Source organism: Camellia sinensis, chromosome 13 (genome assembly GCF_055761805.1).
Source record: "Camellia sinensis isolate YWXY chromosome 13, ASM5576180v1, whole genome shotgun sequence".
Taxonomy (NCBI): domain Eukaryota; kingdom Viridiplantae; phylum Streptophyta; class Magnoliopsida; order Ericales; family Theaceae; genus Camellia; species Camellia sinensis.
In genome coordinates this window covers 44,544,334-44,569,645 of record NC_138973.1, presented here as the reverse complement: position 1 = coordinate 44,569,645, position 25,312 = coordinate 44,544,334, and the positions used below count along the sequence as shown (strand labels likewise).

The 25,312-nt window shown below is 32.0% G+C and overlaps 2 protein-coding genes across 11 annotated transcripts; both read right to left on the bottom strand.

Annotated features, from left to right (window-relative positions):
* Positions 1–1,871: 1,871 nt before the first annotated feature.
* Positions 1,872–22,732, bottom strand: LOC114322040 (uncharacterized protein At4g17910). Of its 10 annotated transcripts, none has more exons than XR_014348799.1 (20): positions 22,579–22,732; positions 19,966–20,007; positions 18,708–18,822; positions 17,587–17,682; positions 17,385–17,448; positions 17,237–17,282; positions 15,991–16,124; positions 15,410–15,483; positions 15,146–15,221; positions 14,925–15,014; positions 8,449–8,522; positions 7,506–7,593; positions 5,677–5,803; positions 5,459–5,563; positions 4,430–4,556; positions 4,282–4,333; positions 4,101–4,145; positions 3,133–3,224; positions 2,819–2,917; positions 1,872–2,161 (listed from the first exon to the last, which is right to left on the bottom strand). XR_014348799.1 is itself a non-coding variant. In XM_082902136.1 (20 exons), exons 8-20 carry the CDS (start codon positions 16,111–16,113, stop codon positions 2,009–2,011), a joined length of 1,233 nt encoding a protein of 410 aa, XP_082758262.1. In that variant the 5' UTR covers positions 16,114–16,124; positions 16,205–16,268; positions 17,237–17,282; positions 17,385–17,448; positions 17,587–17,682; positions 18,708–18,822; positions 19,966–20,007; positions 22,579–22,730; the 3' UTR covers positions 1,872–2,008. The 10 variants fall into 10 exon arrangements, 9 of the variants coding, with proteins under 9 accessions (XP_082758262.1, XP_082758263.1, XP_082758255.1 ...); XM_082902136.1 differs by lacking the exon at positions 3,133–3,224 and adding an exon at positions 16,205–16,268 and having other exon boundaries at positions 22,579–22,730; XM_082902137.1 differs by lacking the exon at positions 3,133–3,224 and adding an exon at positions 16,205–16,268 and having other exon boundaries at positions 22,627–22,721.
* On the bottom strand, positions 10,129–12,849 carry LOC114322039 (uncharacterized). Its single transcript, XM_082902127.1, has 5 exons — positions 11,968–12,849; positions 11,525–11,857; positions 11,045–11,437; positions 10,830–10,947; positions 10,129–10,737 (listed from the first exon to the last, which is right to left on the bottom strand). Exons 1-4 carry the CDS (start codon positions 12,710–12,712, stop codon positions 10,877–10,879), a joined length of 1,542 nt encoding a protein of 513 aa, XP_082758253.1. The 5' UTR covers positions 12,713–12,849; the 3' UTR covers positions 10,129–10,737; positions 10,830–10,876.
* Positions 22,733–25,312: the final 2,580 nt, after the last annotated feature.

The window sequence follows — 25,312 nt, the reverse complement described above, 5'->3', positions numbered from 1 at the left end:
ATGCTAAAGAATTTTAATTACTCCAATGTCGTGTTACTAGAAAAACTAAGGCTGTGTTTGGTTAAACTTTCAAGACTCAATTCCACCCTTTGCTTTGTATATGGTGTTTGGTTAGCGTTTTTAAAAATTTATTCCACATCTACTTTTCAAAACACGTCTACCTGGACGTTCGGCCAGTTGACCGAAATAGTGTTAGTGTTTTTTTCTTTTCTTTTTTTTTTTTTTTTTGCATTTGTTAATTTTATATTTTAAATAAAAAATATTTTTAAATTTTTTTTAAAATTTTTTATGAATTTTGAATAGAATTTTGGATTGTATGTAGGGTTATGAATTGTAAATTTTTGAATAAAATATCATGTCACATCAAAAATTTCAAACTCTTTTTAAAACTCATAAACAAATTTTTCGCACTCAAATCATAATTCCAAAACTCACAAACTCAAAATACAACTCTATTCTCAAATCATAATTCTAAAACTCTACCAAACACTACCTAATTTTTTCCAAACATTTATTATCGTTCGATTGATTGATTTTACATTACTTTAACAAAAAATTAGTTAAAACCCATTTATGAAATGCATGTTCGGTAATACATATACAAATTAAATTACTCCAACGTTATGTTGCCAAACTAAAATAAATTTATCTAATCACACGTCGTTTTACGTGCACTATAGATTGTCTTCATTGTTGTCACATTAAAAGCATCCATTTATTTCAATGTAATCAATATCTCTTTTGATACCATATTGTTTGATATGTCAACTAACAATTATGTTTCATCCTCAAACAATCTACCAACAAATGAAGGTCCTTCAAAATGTTTAGTAGCCAAATGATTATACTTGCATTGCTGGGTTAAATAGAAGCATAATCCTTCCAATCAGTACATATATATATATATATATATATATAATTGAAATTGACAATGCACAATAGTGAGTAACCAAACAAACTAAAAACGCTCAGCCTTGAGTTATCGAAAATGTATCTTTCATTTATCAGTAGGTTACCGGACATATATTTTTTGTTTGGCAATGTAATTCTAAATTATTTTATTTTGTTCGATTTTGACGCCCAACAAAAATCAAAGAACTATCTCAAAAAACAAAACAAAAACCTACCAAACAAATAAAATAAAATAAAATAAAACTCACCATTTCACTTTTTTTATGGTTATTCACCACTATTTCTTCATCCATTACTTTCTTCTATGATCAAAAACTATTATTCTCACTTTTTGAAAAGAAATATGTAATAAAAAAAAAAAAGCAATAGGAATTAAAGAACAATGGGTGTAAAGAGATAATAAAATATATTTAATTTTAATCTTTTGTTCTTCAAAGTAATTTTACACAGGTAAAATTTAAAAAAAATAAAAATCTCATATGAAGAGTGTAAAGAAGTAAACTAGTTGTGTAAGTAGAATCACTCAAGATTCATAATATTAAGACACTACGGCAAAATTGTAGAATACCAAAAAGAGTAATGCTAAATACTCAAATTCTATCAAAATTTCTACCAAATATCTCACATGAGTGTTAGACCCACACAATATAAGTCCCGTGTAAATCTTACATCCATGTGAAACATTTGATACCAAAAATACCATGGTTACACTACCCAACAGTTCTATGCATATTTGTAAACTCCTACATATACATGCTTGGGTATGAATTTATGTCAAGCGTATTATTTACGTTACATGATTCATACATCAAAAGGAAACAAAAATAGAACAGAGGAGAAAAGTATATTGCCCTCTATAGAACCTTCAGACAGATAGCAGCCACCTACCTCATTTTCAGGGTAGAGATCTTCCATGAACACTATTGCTGAATGCTGAGCACATGAATATTCATGGAAAGTAAAGTAGAAAATTTGTTTCCCTTTGATTTCTAAACATACAAAGTGAAACACATGACCAGCAATAGGCCCACCCTACCAAAATTTGGATCTTGTCGAATCGAAAGGAAAGTTATATACACTAGATAAAAGTTCCACTTTACCAAAATTTCAACTTAATGCCATAAAAGTCGGCAAAACCAACAAGAAGGGATAGAATAAACATATATACAACCAATATAGCGAGGGCTGAGAATGATGAAGCAAACAAGGTATCAACAAACAAGTTTACCAACCCTGTGAGCAAATTTGCCTGCACAGATGAATATCAATATATTATTAGTTTACCATCTTTACCTTGACAGAGGATGAAAGGTATTCACAAACAGAAAAATTATTTTGCAGACATGAATCCTATAAAAAATGCGTATCCAGAATGGCATGGTAGTAGCAGTTTTAAAATACAGTCAGTAATTTTCACATGATAAGCAAGTCATTTACCACACCATTCTACATGTTAATAATTATATGGTCTAAGAAGCATGGACCCTTCTAAAAAGGTAAAATGTCGTGGCTTACACGTCAGACACCGAAACTCCACTTGTCGGACACTTCCCAACACTTAGATACACATAAAATACGTTACAAGTTTAAATAAAATAATTTAGAAGCCAACCAAAAAACAAAAAACAACATAACTGTATATATTCTCCTCTTTCAGACTTAAAAAATTATTATATTTCATACATGACATATAATAATTATTTATCCTTATATATTACATATAATAAATATATAAAAGTATTTATATTGCACGTGTCCCCACGTGTTGTATCCTATATTTTTTGAAATTTTTCGTGTCGTCGTGTCTGTGTAGGGTCACTTATCCGTGTCCATGTTTCTTAAGATATAGCTCTATTTGTATAGCACTAGCCTTACAAATAATAAAAGAAGAGGATATATCTTTCACCAGAAGAAATGATGCCAGTTGATTTCGGTTGAATGCTTCTTCCAGCACAGAAATCTTATGTCCGGGGATGTAATAAGACAGCATGAGGATTGCTAAGACCTGAAAAATTGCAAAATTTTAGAGGGATGCATATCAATATTTTAAATAACGAAGTGCACTCCATAATCATTATAATACTACTCTGATTATTGATTAACATGGACAATCTTACCAAATTGCAAAAACTATGACAATGACGTTGAAAGGGAAAATATGAGGGAATAAAATAAGTCACAACCAAATATATAAAATTATATATTTTGCACGTGTCTTACATTTTTTGAAAATTACATGTCAGCTTTTCCGTGCCGTGTTCGTGTCCGTGTTTCTTAGATAGAAAATATAAACATTGGGTCTTTGATGCAACCTATATAGACTTGGAAATTTGGAATCTAGTAAGCATGGATATCCATATCTGATATGTATCGAACACAATGCGTAGAACATATGTGGATACATTTCAATACATATCCTCAAATATTATTTAATTAATAATTTTTATTTTTATTTTTAGATACATTTCTGATACATGGGATAAAGGGGGTGTACAGGAGTAGATTCATGGCCAGAAAAATGAAAACTTACCGGAGTATTGGCCTTGAAAACAAAACTTACTTTATTTACAGAGACACCCTATGCATTCAACACAAATCAAATGAACATAAAAGACGCAAAAAATCAAAATGAGTCACTGTAATGGAAGTGTCTACAGCTGTCACATAACCATATTCTCTTCCGAAGGTTGTCCATTCCATGTCGTTAAGTATACTACACCATTCGGGAAGTTGAGCCTCTACCTAATCCACCCTTCCCAACGGCCCACATGTAGTGGGCCTTTTCTTGACTGACTCATAACAGATTCATCAAAACCATCAAAAAAATTCCCTCGTAAACCAAGAAAAAATTATCCAACTTATGAATCTCTGCCAATTTCCTAATGGGTAATTCAATGCCAAATGATCCAACAAAGAAAATAGTCCTACTATACAAACACTATTGTAAATGACAAGAATTGATAATATATACTATAAAAACCAAACAGTTAATAACTTGTAAAAGGAAAGCAGTCCCAATCAGCCAGATTAACTTTCAGATAAGCTACCATAATGAATCATTGACACTGGAAATACAAGTCAACAGAAGCAAAACTATCAAATATGCTGACCACTAAACAACATCAAAAATAGATAAAACCATCATATTTCAGATGTTATTTGCAGAAGAAAGGAAAAATTATAATAACCTGGAGATTTTGAGCCAGTACAAAAGTGACATAAGCCATATTGCACTGCAAAAGAATTTTCCATTAGTTTTGACAATTTTAAGCTTATAATTGAGAATGGATCTTTCCTTTTTATAAATAATAACATTGTTGTCATTGTAAGTCCAAATTATTAGAGAAGTTAACAGTGAATATGCCCTACCGTTCGGCGTGAAACTCTTTCCACATTCCTGTCTAGAAGCATAGCTAATAACCTGCACCATTCAGAATGAATCAAAATCTAAAATAAAATAATTATAATGGGAGCAGAAGATATTGAGATGACAAACAACACAGCAATAAAGGCATACCAAAACAAAAAAGAGAGAATCCAGACTCTAATTCTTGCCCATTTATTGGATCTCGACACTTGCCTAGAGTTTCCAAAGAAAAGATAGCTGCCCAATTGGACACCAACAAGATACATACCCCAATATCCTGAGAAGAAAGACAATCACTTTCTTGGGAAGAATTTAGTATCAAGTACAATTAACAACTGAAGTGTAAAATATACCCACATACAAGTCTTGCCTACATATTATACATACTGCATTTAATGTTCTTAGTTACTAATTAAGGTTGCAGGTTGGACCTGATTGGATATAGGGCTAATATATACAAGAACATTTTTTTAAATGAGTTATTTTATCAGTAAAGGCACCAAAAGAAGGAGACGTCATCCCAAGTATAAACATTGTATAGAAAAACAAAGCTTTACAAAGGTATCCATGCCATCTACAGAGTTAAAAAAAAAAACTCTCAAAGATGGATTAACCCTCCCCAAAGCCCAACCATACATCAGTTCTTCATCTTCTCACCCGTACTTCTATTTGCATCCTCTAAATGCATATAAAAAAGGCAAAGAGAGCCAATATTTCACACCTTCCTTCCTCCTAGCCTCTAAGAAAATCTAATGCAGTACTTGAGAACACTGAAGGAACTCCAATCGATTAATATACATCGTTGGGCCCATGTATTAGAGCTCAGGCTGAGATAGATCTTGGGTTCAAGTCTCTCCGTTGGCATTTCGTATTCTTTCCTGTTTGTTTCTTCTTATCTGCTTGGTTGTTTGTTTCTCCTTCTGTTTGGTTCTCTATTTTTCTTTCCTCATGCAAGACGGGGTTGCACATGGGTCCAAAATAAAAACCACACAGAGGAAAAACAGCAATATCTAGTATAATATCACAAAAAAGTTCCTAAATGAGCAGAAGTAACTGCGAAAACACTAAATAGTTCCTCAATACACTAAATAGTTCCTCAATACAACAACATAAATCCAATACATAGACCAAACAAGAAACTATTTAAGAAACCACTAAATTAATCCAAGTAGCCCTCACCAAATATGCTAAAAATTCCCTCCTTGTTTTGGCTAATTATGTCTGTTCCTCTTTCATTAGAAAGCAAATAGACATTTAAACCATACATCAAGCCAGCTTGGTATCCTAAAAATTGAAATCAAATCAAATAAAAAAGTGAGCTAAAAATAAATTATATAAAAAAGGAAATATGGTTTCTAAAGAATAAATGTAAACAAATAAAACAAACGGAAGTATACCTACAAGAATCAATGAACCAAGAACCCCAGAATATTTTGGGGGAACGTTAATTATTGATGTTAGGATTGATACAGCAGCAAGTGTGAAAAAGAAATTCCAGTGCACTCCATATTCGCCCACGTGGACCTGCAAGGAAAAAGTGAAGACTGGCCTCACATACAAGAATCATAACTAGGTAACAATTTAACTTCTAAAGTGCAGTGAACAAGTACTTTATGCTCCATAAAACAAACTTTCAGAAGGAAAAGTATGTTTAGTTTTCATTTGTCGACCTACGAGAAATTGTTGTTGCCAGAAAAGGCATGAAAATCAAAGTTGTTAAAATCAGGATCCCAAGTAGGATCGTAGGGAGGAACTAGTGAAGCGGATCGTAGAATTGGATCGAGAATCTTAAAATCCTACTTTTAATGCAAAATAAAAATTTATCGATAATGATAATCTTTGTAGCATAATTTTAAAAAGATTAAAGAAAATTGATAAATTTAATATAATGTATATTCTCTGTAAACATAAATTAGAGAAGACGTTTGAAAAATGAGTTTATAGTCAAATTTTTTTATATAGATATATACATATATATAAGAAATAAATAATAAAAAAAATTGGTAGGGTCCGGATCATGTGCGATTCTACATCATTTTATGACTAAGATTGTAGTGACTTTAAGATCCTACTAAATTTAAGATTCAAGTGTTATCCGGATCGTTTGGCCCAACTGAGATCGTAGAATCGTACGATCCTACGATCTGGATCGGGATTCTAATAACCATGATGAAAATGGAAAGATTTTAATGAGTTTTGGTGCATTTTGTTATGTTTTGATTGAAACATCGGAATTTCAATTTTCCACTAATTATTCTTATCAGATTCTTAGGAAACAAAATCGTTTCACCTATTTTGATAGAAAGTAAAAGATTTTTTTTATATTTTTTTTTATTGGTGTAAAGGCAATTGAAGTTGGATCAAATGATTTTTCAATTACCTTTGCACCAATATCACCTCCAACACCATCATCCAAAAAGACTATGGCCTCCAATTCTAGTTCATCAAGAGAGAATGGTGTGATTTCAAGCTCTCCAACATCCTCAAATGAATCAAATGCATCGTCTGCTATATCCCACATATTGGTTTGTCTTCGCATATTGCAGAATCTTCTCAATAGAAAGGGGAGATTGCTATGAATGAAAACCAAACATTTTGGTGTCATCTTATTTCTTCTCAATTAATGCACAAAAGAATATGTACTCAAATGCCTCTCACAACATGATGAAGAAGAAAATTTCACAAGTAGTTGTGCAGTCGCACCAATCTCACTTGCAACAATCCCACATTGGTAACAGATAAAAGCAAGAAGCCTATTAGTTAATGTCTCAACAATGTCCTTTCACATTGATAGTAATGAGCTTCCGTATAGCATTGTTTGTGACACATAGGCACTAGTAATTATTGCACTTAACTGCTCAGTTGCGGAAGAGTGTGCAGCTTAGTCCACGCATTAGAACTTCCAAAGTTGTTTACAAGTGGCAGTAAATGGGTAGTAACAATAAAATTCACATAGAATTCACGAATTTGAGCATTTAAATTCAGACTTGACCCACTAAATTCCCAGAGTAGACACAATTTGGTACAAAATTCGTCAATCCATGCACTAGAGTGCAGTTCGCCACCTTGTCAAGCAAATCAGGTGACTTAAATCCCAAAAAACACCCAATAAAAATCAGCTTTTATAAAAAACAAATAACTTCATTGTGCTTTGCTTCTCAATACACAGCAATGGAAGTATACCATTTACGACCAATGAATAGAGATAAACTAAGGATTATTTTACCTGATAGTCTACATGTGCTGTGGAAACAAGTCGAGCTATCCCTAGAATAATAAGAGGACTAGTAGATTGAAGTGCGTTTCTCAATTTCCTGAAGGGTACAAACAGGGACCTCATCGTCAACATAAAAATAATCGAACGATATGAAAGTCAGCATAGTTAATTATAGAAAAGCATTATCTTAGAAATTGTAATAGTTAATGCTAAACATTCTATTTTAACAAACAAAATGAAAATAAATAAGTGAATGGCAAACAAGAACATGACATTTATTTTATTTATTTTTGGATTAAATTTGGATTTCCTTAGGGATGCCAAAAGAAGCGAGATCCTGTAGACGGGAAGAATACACAAAATCTATAGACCCACCACAAAATTTAGAACTCCTAAAAAATCTACAAATAAATAATCACAATTTTTTTCCTTTAGGTACTCTGAGTTTTGATAAAATTAGCAGTCAACAAAATCTAAGTTGGCACTGCCGTAAATGGTGGCCTCATTATTTTTTATTTTTTATTTTTTGGATATATAAAATGGCGGCCTCATTATTCGGGCTTAGACATTCTAGTGACTACCACATCAGCCATCAACATAGTCCTCACGCAAATTCTTGCACTATCCGCTCTAACGTGACAGATTCAAAGATACTAATTATATTCAAGCAAATTAACTTTATTTCCAAAATAATACAAGCAGGTACATAATCATATATCTAAAGGGAGAAAAGAACACAAGGCAAGTGGACAAAAATCTAACATTTACTTGCAAGGTTCATAAAAATGGTCAGGAGGAAAAGGCATTCAATGTCAAATAATTATATGCCAGCAATTTTTATATTTGAATTAATAAATTTCTACTCATGAAAGAAGAGTTAGGTTTGTCATTTTAATTCATAAGATGAAGTCAAAAACAATAATTAAAAGACAAAAGAGCATAAATGACTCACAATGTTGAGAAACCCCGAGCTTGTCGTGAAACTAATGAATTTGCCAAAACAAATGAGCCTACCCCAAGATCCATCTGAAGCAGTTAAAAATGAAAATAAAAAATAAAAATAAATAAAGGATGGCATTTTATGAGTTCAATTTTCAAAGTCACATCATGAGCGCATAAAGTGAGGACAAATGAGTTTACCACAATTGTCAACAACAATGGATCTACTATTTACAAGCACATGAGAAAAAATTACGAACAAATAATATGAATCATACATGGAAAAGTCAAATGATTCAAAACATCAACAATTTTCAGAGAAATATAAGCACTAAAACTAATATATGCAAAGCGCACACACATAGTTTCAGCCCATTTTGCAGTTGATGTCCCTACTGTTACAAATTTCATCCAAATTAACAAAAACTACGCCACATGTGCCTATTTTGAGAGTTGGCGTGTTAGACAATTAAGTCAAATGTCAATGCAAAAAGACAAATCTTCTTCCCCATTTTGAAAACCCTAACCTCCAACACCTCTGCCACCTCCTCTCCCGTCCCTAGCCAACCTGTCTGCCACTTGTGTGTTTAACACACACTCTCTCTCTCTCTCTCTCTCTTCCTCTATTAAGACTCCTACGATGATTTTGGCGGTCCAAATTGGAATTTATTACTTTGCCACATAATCATACATTTCATTTCTATCCCAAGCCATTGAGGTGGTTATTATTACAACAAAACTATCAAAAAGAAGAGGGACATCACCAACATTAATAAAGAACAGCCTAACTATGTGCAATATTTAAACACGAGTAACAGCTGCATGTATTGCATCCACAAGGTGTGGAACTGTCTATGATTTCAGGACAGCCATGCCAATCCTCCCATCAGATTCATGTAGAAATGGTAGTCCTTGGTCATGAATGCAACTTTCTCTGAGTTCAATCCTGTGAAGTAAACATCCCAATCTAGCTATATATATATATCCATGTATGTACATATGCTTTCCAATTTTCACTATATTTTCGTTGTGTGCATATTTCAGTTTCCTAGGTTTTTTTTTTTTTTTTCCTTTGCATTTATGTTTCTTTGATCAATTGAAAATTCAGTGAATATGTATATATACTATTAAAAAAAGCCTACACCAGACATGGTGTAGATGTTACATATTTTCACTTTTCCCAAAATGCCATAAATTGGGTAAATATGTGGGGAAAAATTAGGTTTAATTGAGTTAATATGTAGTTAAGTTAGAAACTGGGTGGTGAAATTAGAGGAATTTGGGATAATATGTGGTTAACAGAGCAGAGAGAAGAGAAAACAAGAAAAGAAATAGGAGATTTAGGTCATTTTACATAATGGAGTTAGCATTGCACTTTGTTTAATCCCAAACCACATGAGGGTGAAATGACTATTTTTAAATGTCAGGGTTGAAGTTGTGACACCTCAAAATGTGTAATTAATTTTAATATCGCATCAATCAGGTCAACAAAAAAAAAAAGGTATATTTAATTTTATAATTATATGTGATAAAATGTAATTAGGGGTCATTGTGTATTACCAGAGAGGATGATAACGTGAGTACTTATTTACAAAGGTCAAAATTCAATTAGGCTCTTCTTGGTTAAGCTTTGGATGACTCTTGGTTAAACCTAAGGGTTAGAATCTGAAGACAAAGACATATGGCATTCCAATTTTCAAAGATCAAATAATCCACATTCAATAAAATAAAAACATAAACACTAAACATCCAAAACATAAATATCCAACAAATACTAATATATGTCTTAACACTTAAAAACATCAATATCAAAAGAAATGGTAGGTTAGGTCGGTGTCAGTCAATCATCATCCTCAACATCTATGGCAAGCAAATTATCATCTTCTTCTCCATCAGTTGATTTGTATCCCTCAACATCTTCCTCCTCTGTGTCATCTGAGCCCGCTTCCTCTTCATCTATTAATTGAAGTGGAGTCAATGTTGATGATTTAGATATCATCGGTTGTGCCTTTGAGCGTGAACTTGTTGCTCTACTTGCATGGCTACTTTCTTCTACTCCAGAAGCTCTAGCAACAGTGGCCCACGTCAAGCCATCATCATCATCAAACACAGGCTCATTATCTTCATCTGATTCTCCATCCATCCTCCCAAGCAACCACTCATTGCTTTCATCAATATTTTGCAAAGCTATGGGATCAAGAGTGTTGCGCATGTCATACCTAAATCTCAATGTTCTATTGTATTTGACATACACTAAACCATTGAGACGTTGTTCCAATCTATTTCTTTTCTTGCTATGAAGCTGCAAGTATTAAAAAGTTATTAAATTCTATATAATGAGAATAAAAAATATTTGAATTGAACAAAAAATTAGTTAGAATGTTAAATACTCACATGTTCGAATACACTCCAATTTCGTTCACAACCCGATGAACTACATGTTAGGCTAAGGACTTTATGGCAAAAGTTTGCAAGTTTGGAGTATAAGAACCATATGATACCCACCAATCAGCTGCGATAATCCACTAGTTAGAAATAATTGTTACCAAGTATTAAGTTTTACTAAAAGTATTACTAAAAATAAACTCTATGAGTCTATAATATATTACCTGGTGCTCTTGTATTTCTTTGCCTAATCGCAACAGACTTGCCAAAAAGACTCTTAGCCTTCATATAAATACTCATCTCATTAGTGATCAAATCTTGAACAGTGACATCCGGGACCAACCTTTGCGTGCATTCATAAAACCCATTCATCACTTCATGATCTCTTTGCACCTCTAACGCTTTTGGGTAAAAGAATTCTGGATTAAGAAAATGCGCAGCTGCATATAAAGGTCGATGCAATTGGACATCCCATCTTTTGTCAATGATTTCGAAGATTTCATTATACTTCTCTTCTTTATGATCAAATGAACTTGCAATGCATTCTTTTGCCCTATCCATTGCCTCATAAATGTATCCCATGAGAGGTTTCTTCTCGGTATCAACCAATCTAAGCACTTTGACAAGAGGACCCGAGACCTTAAGGGCAAACACAACAATATTCCAAAATGAAAGCATCAACAAAGTTCGTGCCATTCTTTTACCTTGTGGCTCCTTTGCCCATTTGCTTGAGGTCCAGTCTTCAGAAGTGACCATCTTTCTCAAATTGTTTTTTTGTTGATGCATCCTAGACAAAGTCAAAAAGGCAGTTGCAAATCTAGTTTTTGCAGGCTTGATCAAATTCTTCAAATTTGTATAGCGCCTCATCATGTTTAGCAACGTAGGCCGATTGTAAATGTAGCCATGCACTTCAATACCCCTTTCAAATGTCTTTTTCAGTCTAGGTATCTTGAAAATGTCTTCTAACATCAAGTCCAAACAATGAGCAGCACATGGTGTCCAATACAAGTGTTCATACTTAGCTTCCAAAAACCTCCCTATAATGTAACAATAATGAAGAATTATTATTTTCAAGTTTTTAAATTTTAAATATGAAACAAACTATGAGTAAACAATTTTGATGTAAGGAATGAGAAAATATTTTTACCCGCCAACACATTAGCTGCAGCACTATCAGTGATAACTTGCACCACATTCTCTTTTCCAACTTTCTCCACAAACTTGTTTAGTAATTCAAATATCTTTTGCCCATCCTTTGAATAGCTAGAAGCATCAACCGACTCAACAAACATGGTTCCTCTTGGACAATTAATTAAAAAGTTAATCAATGTCCTTCCTCTCTTATCAGTCCAACCATCAGCCATTATGGAACACCCGTATTTTGCACAATCCTCTTTATGATACTTCATCAAATCTTCAGTATGTTTCACTTCTTTTTTGAGTTGGGTAACCCACACTTCATGGTAAGCCGGTGGCTTCATACCAAGACCATATTGGCCAATGGCTTCAATTATTGATCCAAAACTCTCATAATTTACTGCATTAAAAGGGATACCAGCATCATACATCCACCTTGCAAATCTTTGCAGTGCCCGAGCTCTCATTTCTTTTTTGTAAGGATCATTTGCATCAATTTTGGTTTGTTTCCTTTTTGCTTGGTCTTTTCGATTTTTCACCACTGATTCAGGATTGGGTGTGAAGTAAACATCCATAGGCCCTTTTCTCTTTGGCATTTTTGATTTGGATTTGGATGAACCTTGGCTACTACTTGTCAACTTGCGGTGTTGATTGACATTGATCTCAACAACATCATCATCTTCATCTTCCATGTCCATGTCATCGAAATCAAGCAACATGTTCATTTCTTCTTTTTGTGTCTTTTTTTTGGACATGAACTCTCTAATCCCTTCTCTTACATGAGAAGGACACTTCGGGCAAGCAGTGACATTCCTACAACCTTCCGCAAGGTGTTGTTTCACCCGATAAACACCTCCATTTGATACTTTACCACAAAAATTACACTCAAACTTGTTTAAATTATTCTCCTCCACCAAATGGGTATATTGCTACGCCGGATCTTTTCTATTACTTTCTGATGTCATTTTCTACTTAGTACTTACTACACAACACAAAAAATAAATAACAAAAAAACAATTTCAGTATAATGAATGTAATGCATGTTATGTGATGAATTAATTAATGTATGTAATGTATGAATCAATTTTCTATTTTTTTAATTAATGATGAATTAATTAATTAATGTACATTACATTCCATTACATTCATTCCTATGTTACATTCAATTTTCTATTAATGTATGAATTAATTGATGTATGTAATGCAATGTATGTAATGTATGACTTAATTAATGTTATGAATCAATTTTCTATTTTTTTAATTAATGATGAATTAATTAATTTCAGTATAATGATGAATCAATTTCAGTATAATCATAATGAATGTAATATATCTATTTTTTTATTTATGTATGTATGTATGTATGAATTAATTTATTTATTTATTTGTTTATGTAATAATCAGGGTTATGAAAGTCAAATAATTGAAAAAAAAAATTATTTATTTATTTATCATAATCAATTAATTAATTTATTTATTTATGAATTAATTAATTTATTTATTTATGAATTAATTTATTTATTTATTTATTTATCATAATCAATTTCAGCTTCGCATTTTTTTTCAGACTCAACTCAAAAAAAAAAAAAAAAACAGATAAGGGTAAAAAAAAAAAAAAAAGAGTCAAAGGCAAAAAACAGAGGTGAAGAAGTCGATCGAAGACAAAGAAAAAGGAGAAGGGGAGAGAGAGTCAAACCTGCGAAGTCGATCGAAGTCGTAGTCGCAGAGGAAGAGGAAGAGACTTCTTTTTTTTTTTTTGATAGAGAAGAGACAACTTCGATTAGGGTTATCTGAGTCCTATTTCGCTCATATGGTACATGAGTCATAATCCTCTGTGATTACGAGCCATTCGAAAGGTTCATCTGAGTCGTTAGTTCAGATCTACAACTTGAACACTCAGTTGCCCCTAGGCGATCACCTTGCGCCGCTCTCGCCTTGCTCAAGTCGCGGCTAAGGCGCTCACCTGGCTCAAGTCGCCTCGCCTGGTACCTGTACAGGCGCAGATGCTACACCTCGACTTGCCTTGCGCCTAGGCGCGCGCCTAGGCACGCCTTTACCATGATTATGATTATTTTGCTCATACGATTCCTAAATTATGTTTATGTTGTTTAAAATAATTTATTTGTTCATACTGAATTATTCATTGTTTAGCCTAAATAATTTTCCACGGTGATTTTGTACCCTAGTACTCTCAGTATAATGCTTATCACTCTGTCATGCACTTATAGTTGTTGAATCCTTTCAGGTGATAAAACTTAGAGAGGAGGTTTTAATCCCATGTAATGGGACTAGGGCTCAACTATCTATTTCACCTCTTGTTGGAATTGCTAGTATAAGGTCAAAAAAGTAAAAGGAAGGTCAAGGGAAGGAATAGCCATACCGTTTCGAGAAGCCGCTACAAGTCTTTTCTGTTGTTGTTGTGATCAATGAATATCAGGCTTTTCAGGTGATGAAACTTAGAGAGGAGGTTTTAATCCCATGTAGTGGGACCAGGGTTTGGAATAAATAGTGCTTTTTTTCTTTTCTTTTTTTGTAATTATTGTCTAGCTCTTTATAAATAAATAAAAGGTCCAATGGATTTTTTTTATAAAATTATTTTAGGTAACCATTTATTTACTTTTTCTATTTTGCCTCCACTTGCTCTATTCATCTGTTAAATTTGGAATTGACCTTTATAATTGGCTAGTTGCGACGTCTAAACCACTGGGTACTGGGGTTGCGTCGTGACAGAAGTGCTCCAGGGCCAAACCACGAAGGGGGAAATGGATTTTGCCCAAAATAAAAATGCAAAATCCAAGCAACATATGATTTAAGGCATACTATATCTTTTCTTTTCTTTTCTTTTTATCATCCAATAATATATAGTTCAAAGCATGGAAAGTTTAAAAAGAGCAAATTCTCTAAAAGGGCATCCACTATTACAAAACCATTTATAAATATAATATTGAGCAGGTTGAGGGATCTTACCAAACTAGTACCATAAGTCTCAGTTTTTGCATGTCTTCTAGGAAATATTTTAAAGTCCACAGCCAAAATACACAAGCATGTTACAATCATCAGCAGCAATCATCCTTGTGAGAAGACAAAAAATAAATAAATAAAGAGTAAAAAATACAAGGAAAATAGGGTTTGGCCACAGATTGAAAGCATGTATTCAGAAGAGAGACTACATAGTGCAAAGTGCATACTATAGAAACCCTGTACGACGAGATATTTGTCCTAAGAGAACCAAATTCGTCTTCCACATAAAGAGGAGCTCTATGTCTGTTTCAAAAGAAATATGTAAATTTCAATCAATACATCAGAACGGAACTCAGGTTTAATAAACAGTAACTTCTGCAATATTTCCAAGCATTCTATACATGTCCGTGAAACTTCATACATCAAAGCAATAACAGAAGAAAATTAAAACAAAAAATTAATACTAAAATTATTTGACTTCCAGATCTTACCTTTTAGCTACAATAGAGAAAATCAGTAACAATATCAGCAATACTGCACATAAACAAGTCCATTCTGATAGAACCTGCCATTAAATAATTGTTCTTATCCATAACATCATATTTTACCAGCTATATAAAACACAAGGTATATACAGGAAAAGATAATTAACTCCAAGGTATATGCAGGAAAAGATAATTAAACCCAAGACAAGAGAGCCAGTTAAGCTAGAATTCCGATGACAAGGCACCAGCAATAATCAAGCCTCGCTCAATCCCAATTTGTCTATATTTAAACAAGGGAAGAATTAAAATATCACCCAATGTCCCCAACATAAAACATACATATATTATCAAACATAAAGAAACAAAACCTCAAATGAAATTTCAGGACAACTTTTTTCCCCACTGATGATTCAATTTAATGATTTTAACAGCTTAAAATCACTCACAAGATTCATAGAGGATGTGGAAATTATGATCTATGAGCCCTGTCGAAAATTTCATAAGAACTAAGCAACACACTGTGAAGGCCTATGTTGCTTTACTCCAAGTCCCCAACCAAATTTTTAAATCAGACTGCGAACACTTACAGTGAAAAATAGAAGTATGGGAAGAACAATCGATAGAAAATCCGTAATCATTAGTGCCATGTAGTCCCTCCAACTCTTGAAAGTAACAATTACGTCATCATTCTTTTTCAGTGAAATCTTCATGGTATTAGGATCTGAAGTGACAACAAATCATTCAGAAAATAAGCACACCACTAACAGTTCCTTGCCCGTTCTGAGGAAAGAAGTAGCCAACCAATGATATTAAAGCAGCTGGCTCTGTATTGTGAGCAATGGAGAAATAAAATGCCGTGCAAGGTCTGGTAGGAAGATTTGAAGAACCAAATAGAGATATTAAAACACAAACTAATGAAAAGTTCAGCACTCTACCAGGAGAAATCGAGGAGCTTCACTAATATATGTTGGTGAATGGCTGGCACATGCCCTCAAGTACAAAATTTTGATTTAATGAACTAAAAGTTTGATTCAATCAAATCAAAGCACAGGAAACTAGATCAACATTTTACAAAAATTTCAATGTCAAAACACGATTTTCAATCATTGGGTATGTTTCTTAATAAATTGCATTTTCTACAAATTCTCTGATTCCAAACATTTTCTTATGAAGTACTAAATATTGGAGGAGTGTGGTGGCATCTTAAAAAGATATTAAATTTATTAGAGAATTTGAAAAACTAGAAGGTAGAAGATGAGAGATAGAAAGGAGAAGATTACTTTTCTTCTTTTTTTCATCCTTACTACTAAAATTTTGCATTTCCTAATGTTTTTTCTTACAATGGCAAACCTATTCCCCAACTAAACATTTAAACATTTTGTTTATAAGTTTCAAATATTCACAAACCTCAACATGTTAATTATTTAATTATTGAGAATGTATTAGCATTATTTAGCTTTTTTTCAAAATAATTTTCAAATTTTCCCTTTTTTCAACAAAAAAAAAAAAAAAAATCCTTTATTTACCAAAGTATTTCCTTTTCCAAGCTAACCAAAACAACATTCTGAAACAAAATTTTGATCCTTGATAAAAACCTAGTATTAACCACCTCCCCATCACAAACTTAAATGCATGCCAACTTATTGAAAAGAAATAGATGAGACAGTACAAAAAATTATTTTTAAAAATTAATTACAAATTCATGAAAAAAAGTATATGATTATACTTGTTAAATGTTTGTAAAGTTTACCACTAATCTGAGAATATTTTTCCAAACATACAAAAAGATGTGAAATTATTACCAAATTCAAAGAATTCATCAGTGTGGTTTACCTTGTTTGTCAGCGGAGCAGAAACAATGTCGCAGAAGAATCAGAGCCTGAGAAACACCAAATTTACTCATTTACGAAATTCACATATTTTGAATTAGTCAATTCTGAATAGGAAATAATAATAACAATAATAAATAAACAAAACTCACAGGTACAGCAGTCGCAAGAGCGATGACTTCAAGCATGGAAGATCCAGTCAAATTGCTCACAAATCTGATCACATAAACATTAAACAAGTAAAATGACAGAGAAGAAACAATTACATACATATATATTATATATATATATATATATAAGAAGGAGATATGTATAGAGAAAGAATGGAGGAATTGAAGAAATTGTTATTGTTACTGCTCTTTTAAGTGCTTGTTTGGATTGAAGGACTTCCCAGGTGTCTCCATTGCTCTGTAGAATGTGAAGAAAACCTAAAGCTCGCGATTCTCTGTCCTGCGCTAGAGAGAGAGAGATTGCACACTACAACATATAAGACTTTTGGCAACCAATTATTTTGGTCCCTAAAACCATTATTTTGGTCTCTAAATAATTTTTGCGACAAAATTAAATTCGTCACTAAAAAAGTTACTAAAAGTGCGTCCAAAAAAGTCTTTAGTGACAAATTTTTGAAAATGTCACTGAAAATGACAATTAGCGACCAATTTTATATTGTCACAAAATGTTTGATTTTAGAAGACTAAACATCTGGTCGCTAATACTTCGTCACAAAATAGCCCAATTTGGTCGCGAAAAACAAAATAATGACATTTTTAACAACTATATTTGGTCGCTAAAAGACAAATAACTTTCTCTACCATACATTTTCGCCACTAAAAGTCAATTTAGAAATGTTTTGTAACCATTTAATTTCATAGCTTAAAATGCACAAAAATTAAATTTGTCATCCAATCAAATAAAATAAAATAAAATTTTAAAATCCACACACCAAAGGCACTCTACTCCCAAACCACAAAAAGTATATAGAAAATAAAATTTTACAAAAATTAAAACACAAAGTATCCAAATTCACTTCAACATATTTTATTATATGAGCTAAAACTCAAAATAGGATCAAAATAGTTCAACATAGTTCATTATATGAATTAAAACTCTATGAGGATATCAACCACAGACTTCAACACCACAATGCTCTTTCCTGGCAAACCAAAGATAATGATCAACACCATTTTCTTAGAAATTCAAATGAAAACGTCTAGGGACAAAAGCATGAACTGAAGTTCTAATCAATCAGAAGGTTTCTTAGAAGGCTAATATATGATTTGAGTTGTTCATCTATCATTTATCATTTTGTTAAAACAAGAACTTTGACGTTTGCTATGGAATGCTTGCTTACTATGCTTTATCATATAGATTTTGATGTTATATTAGAAAGATTGCATTTCTCTGCGGTTTTAGAAGGTAGAAATATTGGTGACTCAGTTATCTGTGAGATAGACAAAATGATAGACGATAGTTACCTCATAGTTTGGTGTGAAAATGGGATAGATGCTAGACCATATCAGAGGGTGCTTGGGCCATTGTTAGACCACAGGTGTTTTGTCCATCCGTAGGAGCAGAAACAGAGCTCTCAACCTATAAAATACACAAAAGACATTGATCTATTAAGAGGTTATAGTAAACACAAAGATCACGACCTATGTGATAACAAAAATTCAAAGACAAGAGAGAATTCAAACCAGCCACACATTTGAAAAAATACTAAATTGAATAGAATGAGTTAAATCAATTTTATTAACTTAACATTAAAACTAAGGCCAAGTTTGGCATCTACTAAATAATACAAACAGTCAAAAAGTCACTATCCTATTTAAGTCACATCATCTTATTTGAATCACATCACCTCTCTAACACATCACATCAAACCCAATCCAAACCCAACCCATATAAGCCAATAAGTTAAAAAGTGCACTTTTTTAGAACATCCCAAACCAACCATAATTTTTGGCAATAGTTATTTTTTTCTCTCTATCTTCTTGTCCATCATTTTGTCTAGAAATCTCAATTAAATGTCCTCTCAACTTGCTCTATAGAAAAATTTACACAATAAGAACTTGGTGAAGTACATTCATTCTTCCATCACCCACCATCATCACAAAAGTCAACTTATAATCAGTAATTACCTAAATTAAGCTTATAATCTGAATTGCCACATTATGCTTTCTTCAAGTGACAATGGAGACATTTTATAATGGTGTCAGTATCCACTATATTTGGACAAAATTACAACCTTCTTATACTTCAAAATGAACTATAGAACAAACATATTTATTCCATAAAAGAAAGGTGGAGGCATAAAACTTGTACAACCAAAGCACCTAAGCCTATATACCTGCAAGCATATACAAATCCCCCATAATCAAAGAGAAACAAAATGGAGCACTCTCACATCCAACAAAACAAGAAACAAGTATAATTTTCTTTAAACAATGAATAGGGTGTTAACAGTTACTCTCAAGAGACAGAAAAATTTTAACCTTGAAATTTCAATGGCTATGTACTATGTAATAAGCAAAGGCATTGCCACATATAATAGCACAATGACTACTACAACACACATGAATGGAGAATGTAAGGAGAAAACTTATATTATACATATTAATAGTAAGAATACCATTAATTCAGTAAAAAACAGCCCACCAATAATACATAGAACTATTTTAGATTATACACTTAAAGTTTATAATTACTCAAATTTTAAGAAACTTGGGTAAATACCTCATCAATTCATATTGTAGTGCGTGTAATTTGACCGGCCAACTGAAAAGAAACAAATGAAAATGAAGTCAATATAAACACATATACATATTACTTCTCTAAGTGACATACTGGAATTATAAAAGCAAAAGAGAAGAGTTCCTAACAGTATCACAACAAAACAAATAGACTAATACTTCAACAACAAGTGCTAATTCAATAGCAATTTTCAAACCATCTAGCAACAAGAAAATTCAGAATTAAAAATTTCCCAAAATAGCAAGAGTCCCACCATCTCTTAAACATAAATCCTTTGTTGTAGATCATATATGATTGTTAGCACAAGCACATGCTAGAATTTAGAAATTTCTAAATCATCAAATCCAAAATAATGGCCCATTTGAACTAGTAAATATAGCTTGAATGTCTGTGAGTGTGTGTTCGTTTGCGGGTGTGGGTGCACATGTGCACAATTACACAATTACAATTGCAACATGTGTATCAGCTTGATGACTGAACCATAAGTAATCTGCCGGTATCAAATAACCCCAGGCAAACTAAAACTGATGAATATCATATATCTCCAAATATATATCACAAAGTCCTACATACCATTACCAATCCTTAGACAAACCTACATCAAAATTAAACTTGACTTATCCTAATTTACTAGGTTTTTACCCAAATTAAGGGAGACTCAAATTTTTCAAGGCCATATTTTGTAGCTCTCAAATTTGGCTTTGTTATGACCCAAATTGGTGAAACTTATGGGTTATTGCGGTTCAAATTTTAATTATGTGATAATGCCATTTTAAAGTGTGTATAGATGCACTTTCATAAAGTTTTCTTTCTAAAAATATAGGGTCATTCTATACACACTTAAAGGCTTATAACTAAATCATTTTTAATTATAACTAATAACATATAATAAATTATAATCAATATCTCAATAAGTCATAACTAACAATAAAAAAATCATAATCAAATACCACAAATATCATAATCGGTTACATACTTCAAAAGGCCACTATTATAGAATTTTCCAAAAAAATAACCGTGCCTGACTTGGGGGGGGGCATTTTTAAGGCTGTCTCAATTTCTTTATTTTAAATATAGCATATATATATATATATATTAAATGTTTGGAGAATTGGATGTTAGAAGCTACCTTTAATCACCAAGTAAAACATCTAGTTTAAAAAATGCCCCAAATAATCCAATTGATTTTTCATCCATAATACTAAAATAGTAATTCAATTGGCAGATCTAAACTCACACTGCAAGGTAAATCAAACAATGATATTTCTAGTAGGCCAGTGGATACTCTCAACCACACTTGAATTGTGTACACATTGAATAACAATCCCATAGCTTCTTCATTGTTGAAAAGAAGAAACACAAAAATAAAATGACAGGAAAGTTCAGTGAGATAGCTAACATCACTGAAATTTCTCAGCATCTATAGAATTTTAAGCAAGTGCCAAAAGATATATTAGCAACAATTCCAACCATCATATTGAGAGAGAGAGAGAGAGAGAGCGAGCGAGCGAGCTATTTCAATGCTCATTGAAATTACTGATGAAATAACATAACTAATCAACATATACCAATCACTGTTGTCATACCAAAAGTAGAACAAGTCCATATACATAAATGTATGACAGAAGAAGAATTATAATTAACTACACCAAGAAAAAGATCATAATGTATCATCAAAAAGTTTATATTAAATGTAATTATTCTAAAACCCCAACTAAAACACTACAAGAGAAGAAAAGCATGGTAATTAAATGAAGTATGGGTCATTGAATGAACACAGTAAACAATATTTAGAAGGAATGCAATTAGATGCAAAAAAACAAGAAATTAAGCTGTAAAAATTCATGGCAGATCAAAACAAGAGAACCATACCACTATAACTGCATTGCATTCAACTACCAAGGCTCCAAATTACAATACACTGAACAGGAAATTTTAAAGCCAAGCACTTTAAAATAAAATTAAATAAAAAACAATGCAATGCAATGCAATGTACATAAGCTACTGAATAGATGCAATCTCGTAATTCAATGTAATTCAAAGAACTCTGCTACTTCAATTTTTTATTTTTTATTTTTTTGTGTTCTCATCTACTTATCCTCTGTAGCTGTTTTAAAGGCATATGACATGCAATCTCATACTCACCTGTAAAAGTCACCCTCACACAATTCCATAATTGATTTTTCTTTTTCTTTTTTTCTTTTCCATAATTGGCTTCTAAATCAATGAAAATCAATTATGTAATAATCACAAATTGAAAATCAAAAAAAGAAAATGATAGTGTAACACCTGAAAACTCACTGAAACAACAAATTAACAGCATACGAAATACAGTATTGATCGAACTGTGCGAGAAAACAATTCTTCATCTCCAACACGTATTAGATTAGATATACATATATACACACACACAAGTTCAATCTATGTAAAGAATTCTTCAATTCCAACACGTATTAAGATATACATATATATACACACAAAAAAAGTTCAATCTATGAAATAATGAGAAATTGAAAGTTCGAATTGGACCTCTTACAAGTCGATTACGGAGTTCGATTACGATAAGAAATTTAAAGTTCCAATTGGAACACTTACAGGTCGATTACGAAGATCGATTACAGAGAGAGAGAGAGAGAGAGGCACCAAAATTTGAAGAAGATTGAGCACCCAATCTGCCTTGGAGCTCCCGACTTTACACTATGTTTGTATTCAGTGATTCGGAGAGAAAAGAAAAGAAATGGATTGTTATGTATTTTTTTTATTTGTTTAGATAATATAAACAGAGAGAAATGGGAAAAATTGGAGAGAAACGTTTTTTTTATAAGTTTGATTTTCAATCTTTTCAAAAGTTAAGAGATTGGGAAAGGAAAAAATTATTATTTTCATAATATCAATTTTGTCCCTATAAAAATAAAAGAAATAAAATGATTGAAAATATAGAAAGTTTATTTTGGTAATATAATATAAAATAATTTTTTTTCTTTTCTCTTAATGAAATCTAACCAAATAAGAATAAGAGAAATCACAATCATTTCTTTTCTTTTATTTCTTACTTATCCAAACAAAAAGGAGAGAAATCACAATCATTTCTTTTCTTTTCTTTTCTCTTATTACTTAAGTAATCGTTTCTTTTATTTTCTCTCTTGGGTTCCCAAACATAGTGTTAGCACTGAAGATTGAGCAAACCCGTTGTAAAGAGAATGAGCAAGCTAGGGCTGAAGTAAGTCCCGACTTTTTAATTGTTAAAACGACCCCGCTAGGTAGCTCGAAAGTGACATGGCTCGAGGTACCAAAACGACGTCGTTTTGGTACCTCTTTTTTGTTTTGTTTTTTTTTTCTTTTACTCTCTTTCTCTGTCTTGTTTGGTGTTCTGTCTTTAGAAAGAATTCTTCGTTTGAAATCTTTACGACCAAAATCAACACACAGGTACATCTTCCTCAAGATCACCATCACCATCTGGCTTGTTATTCTCTCGCTCTCTTCGTGGATAGTTACTCTTTCTCTCTCTGTGTTTGTTGATTTTGTGTAATAATAAGATTTTTGGAATGAAACGGGAAATGGGATTTGTGGGTAGGGTTTGGTTTGGGATTTTTGATGCTTAATTTTGGAGAATTTTCAACTTATTTTACATATATTTAATTTTATTTAAGTCTATATATATGTATGTATGTATATATGTATGTGTGTTTATATATTGCGTGGGTTGGTGGGTTTTGAAAATTGTAAACTTCAACATTCCAAATTAATCTTCTTTATTAATTAGGTGGATGTTTGACTTCATTGTCAATTTCTCTCTCCCTCTCTGCTTTTTATTAATCTTCACACTAGACTTTGGATAATTCACATATATATATCCATTAATTGTATGTATATGTATATGTATATGTATGCATTGCAAGTTTAGTTTTGTCTGAGAATCCCTTGATTTTCGCAGTGAAGAAGACATGGCATCTCATGTTCTGACTCGAGTTCACAGCTTGGTTTTTTTTTTGGTTCATAGAGTTCTGCAAATGGGGTTTTTTTTTTTTTTTGGAAACAGACAAAGTAGGTTTGATTCATGAAGTTGAAGAAGAAGAAGAGATTCATCAAACCCAGCAAGAAAGAAAAAAAAAAAAAAAAAAACAGTTTCAGAGAAGGAAAAAAAATCAAAATTAAAACATCAAACGCAAATCAGAGAGAAGGATGAGAGGTGAGAGTGCAGAGAGTGTTTGAATAGAGACAGAGAGAAGAGGAGATAGAGAGGAGAGGAAAGGAAAGGAAAGGATGAGAGGAGAGAGAAAATGTTCGGGCCACTCGAGCTAAAAATTCTCAAGCTACCAATCTTTTTCCATTGTTAAAATGATACTCAAAATGTTTTGAATTGATAATGATGATAAATGGTCCCTAAAGATGTTAATAATATATTAGCAGCTAAATTTATTGGTCAAAAAAACTTATGTAAATATTAAATAAGATTATTAATAGTTAATTTTACAATCTTATAAGTAAATTATCATAGATTTAAGTTTGTCCCTAAAATTATTTTTAGCGACCAAATTTGGCCTCCGTTTGGGAATCGGTTGGCTTTTTAACTTTTTGACTTTTTTAACTATTTTAGCCTGGGCTAAAAAGTTTGGTTTGGGAAAGACTTTTTGATTTTTTTAACTTTTTTTGTGAGAGAAGAGTGTAATAATTATGGGTTAGATGTGATATTTTATTTGTTGTGATTAAAATAATCTATTTTATTTTTTATGACTAAAATAATCAAAAAAAACCTGAAAACCTTCTTCCCAAACGGAACCTGAGTATCTAAAAGGCTAATCTCTTGTAATGCAGAAGAGTGAGGAAGCAAAAGCTGACGATTAATCGCAGAGATCTGTATTTATAATCGGCGGCGTACCCGATTCGTTTAGTTCGTTTTTGTGACCAACCCGTTTAATGGGCCCAGCCCAAATAGATGAGACCTTTTTTTTAGCCAATGTATTTTTTTTTTTTTAAATTTTTGTACTTAAAAAATGAGTTTAAATAATGAGTAATGCTATATATTCATATTTTTAATTCACAAATTCACCTATAATGATATGGTAAGGGATTGAAATCCTATGTTATTAGATGTATAACAAATTAGTTGACATATGTTATACCACATTATTATAGATAATTATAGAATATTTTTTGCGAGTCTTAAATATTTTTATTAAATAATATAATAAAGAATTTAGAAAATATAATAAAGAGATAAAATACAATAAAATAATACAAAAATAGAATAAATAGTATTTTTACTTTAATACATGACTAATAACTCTGTGTAACTGGTAAGTGAAATTTGATGTGAAATGTATAGGTA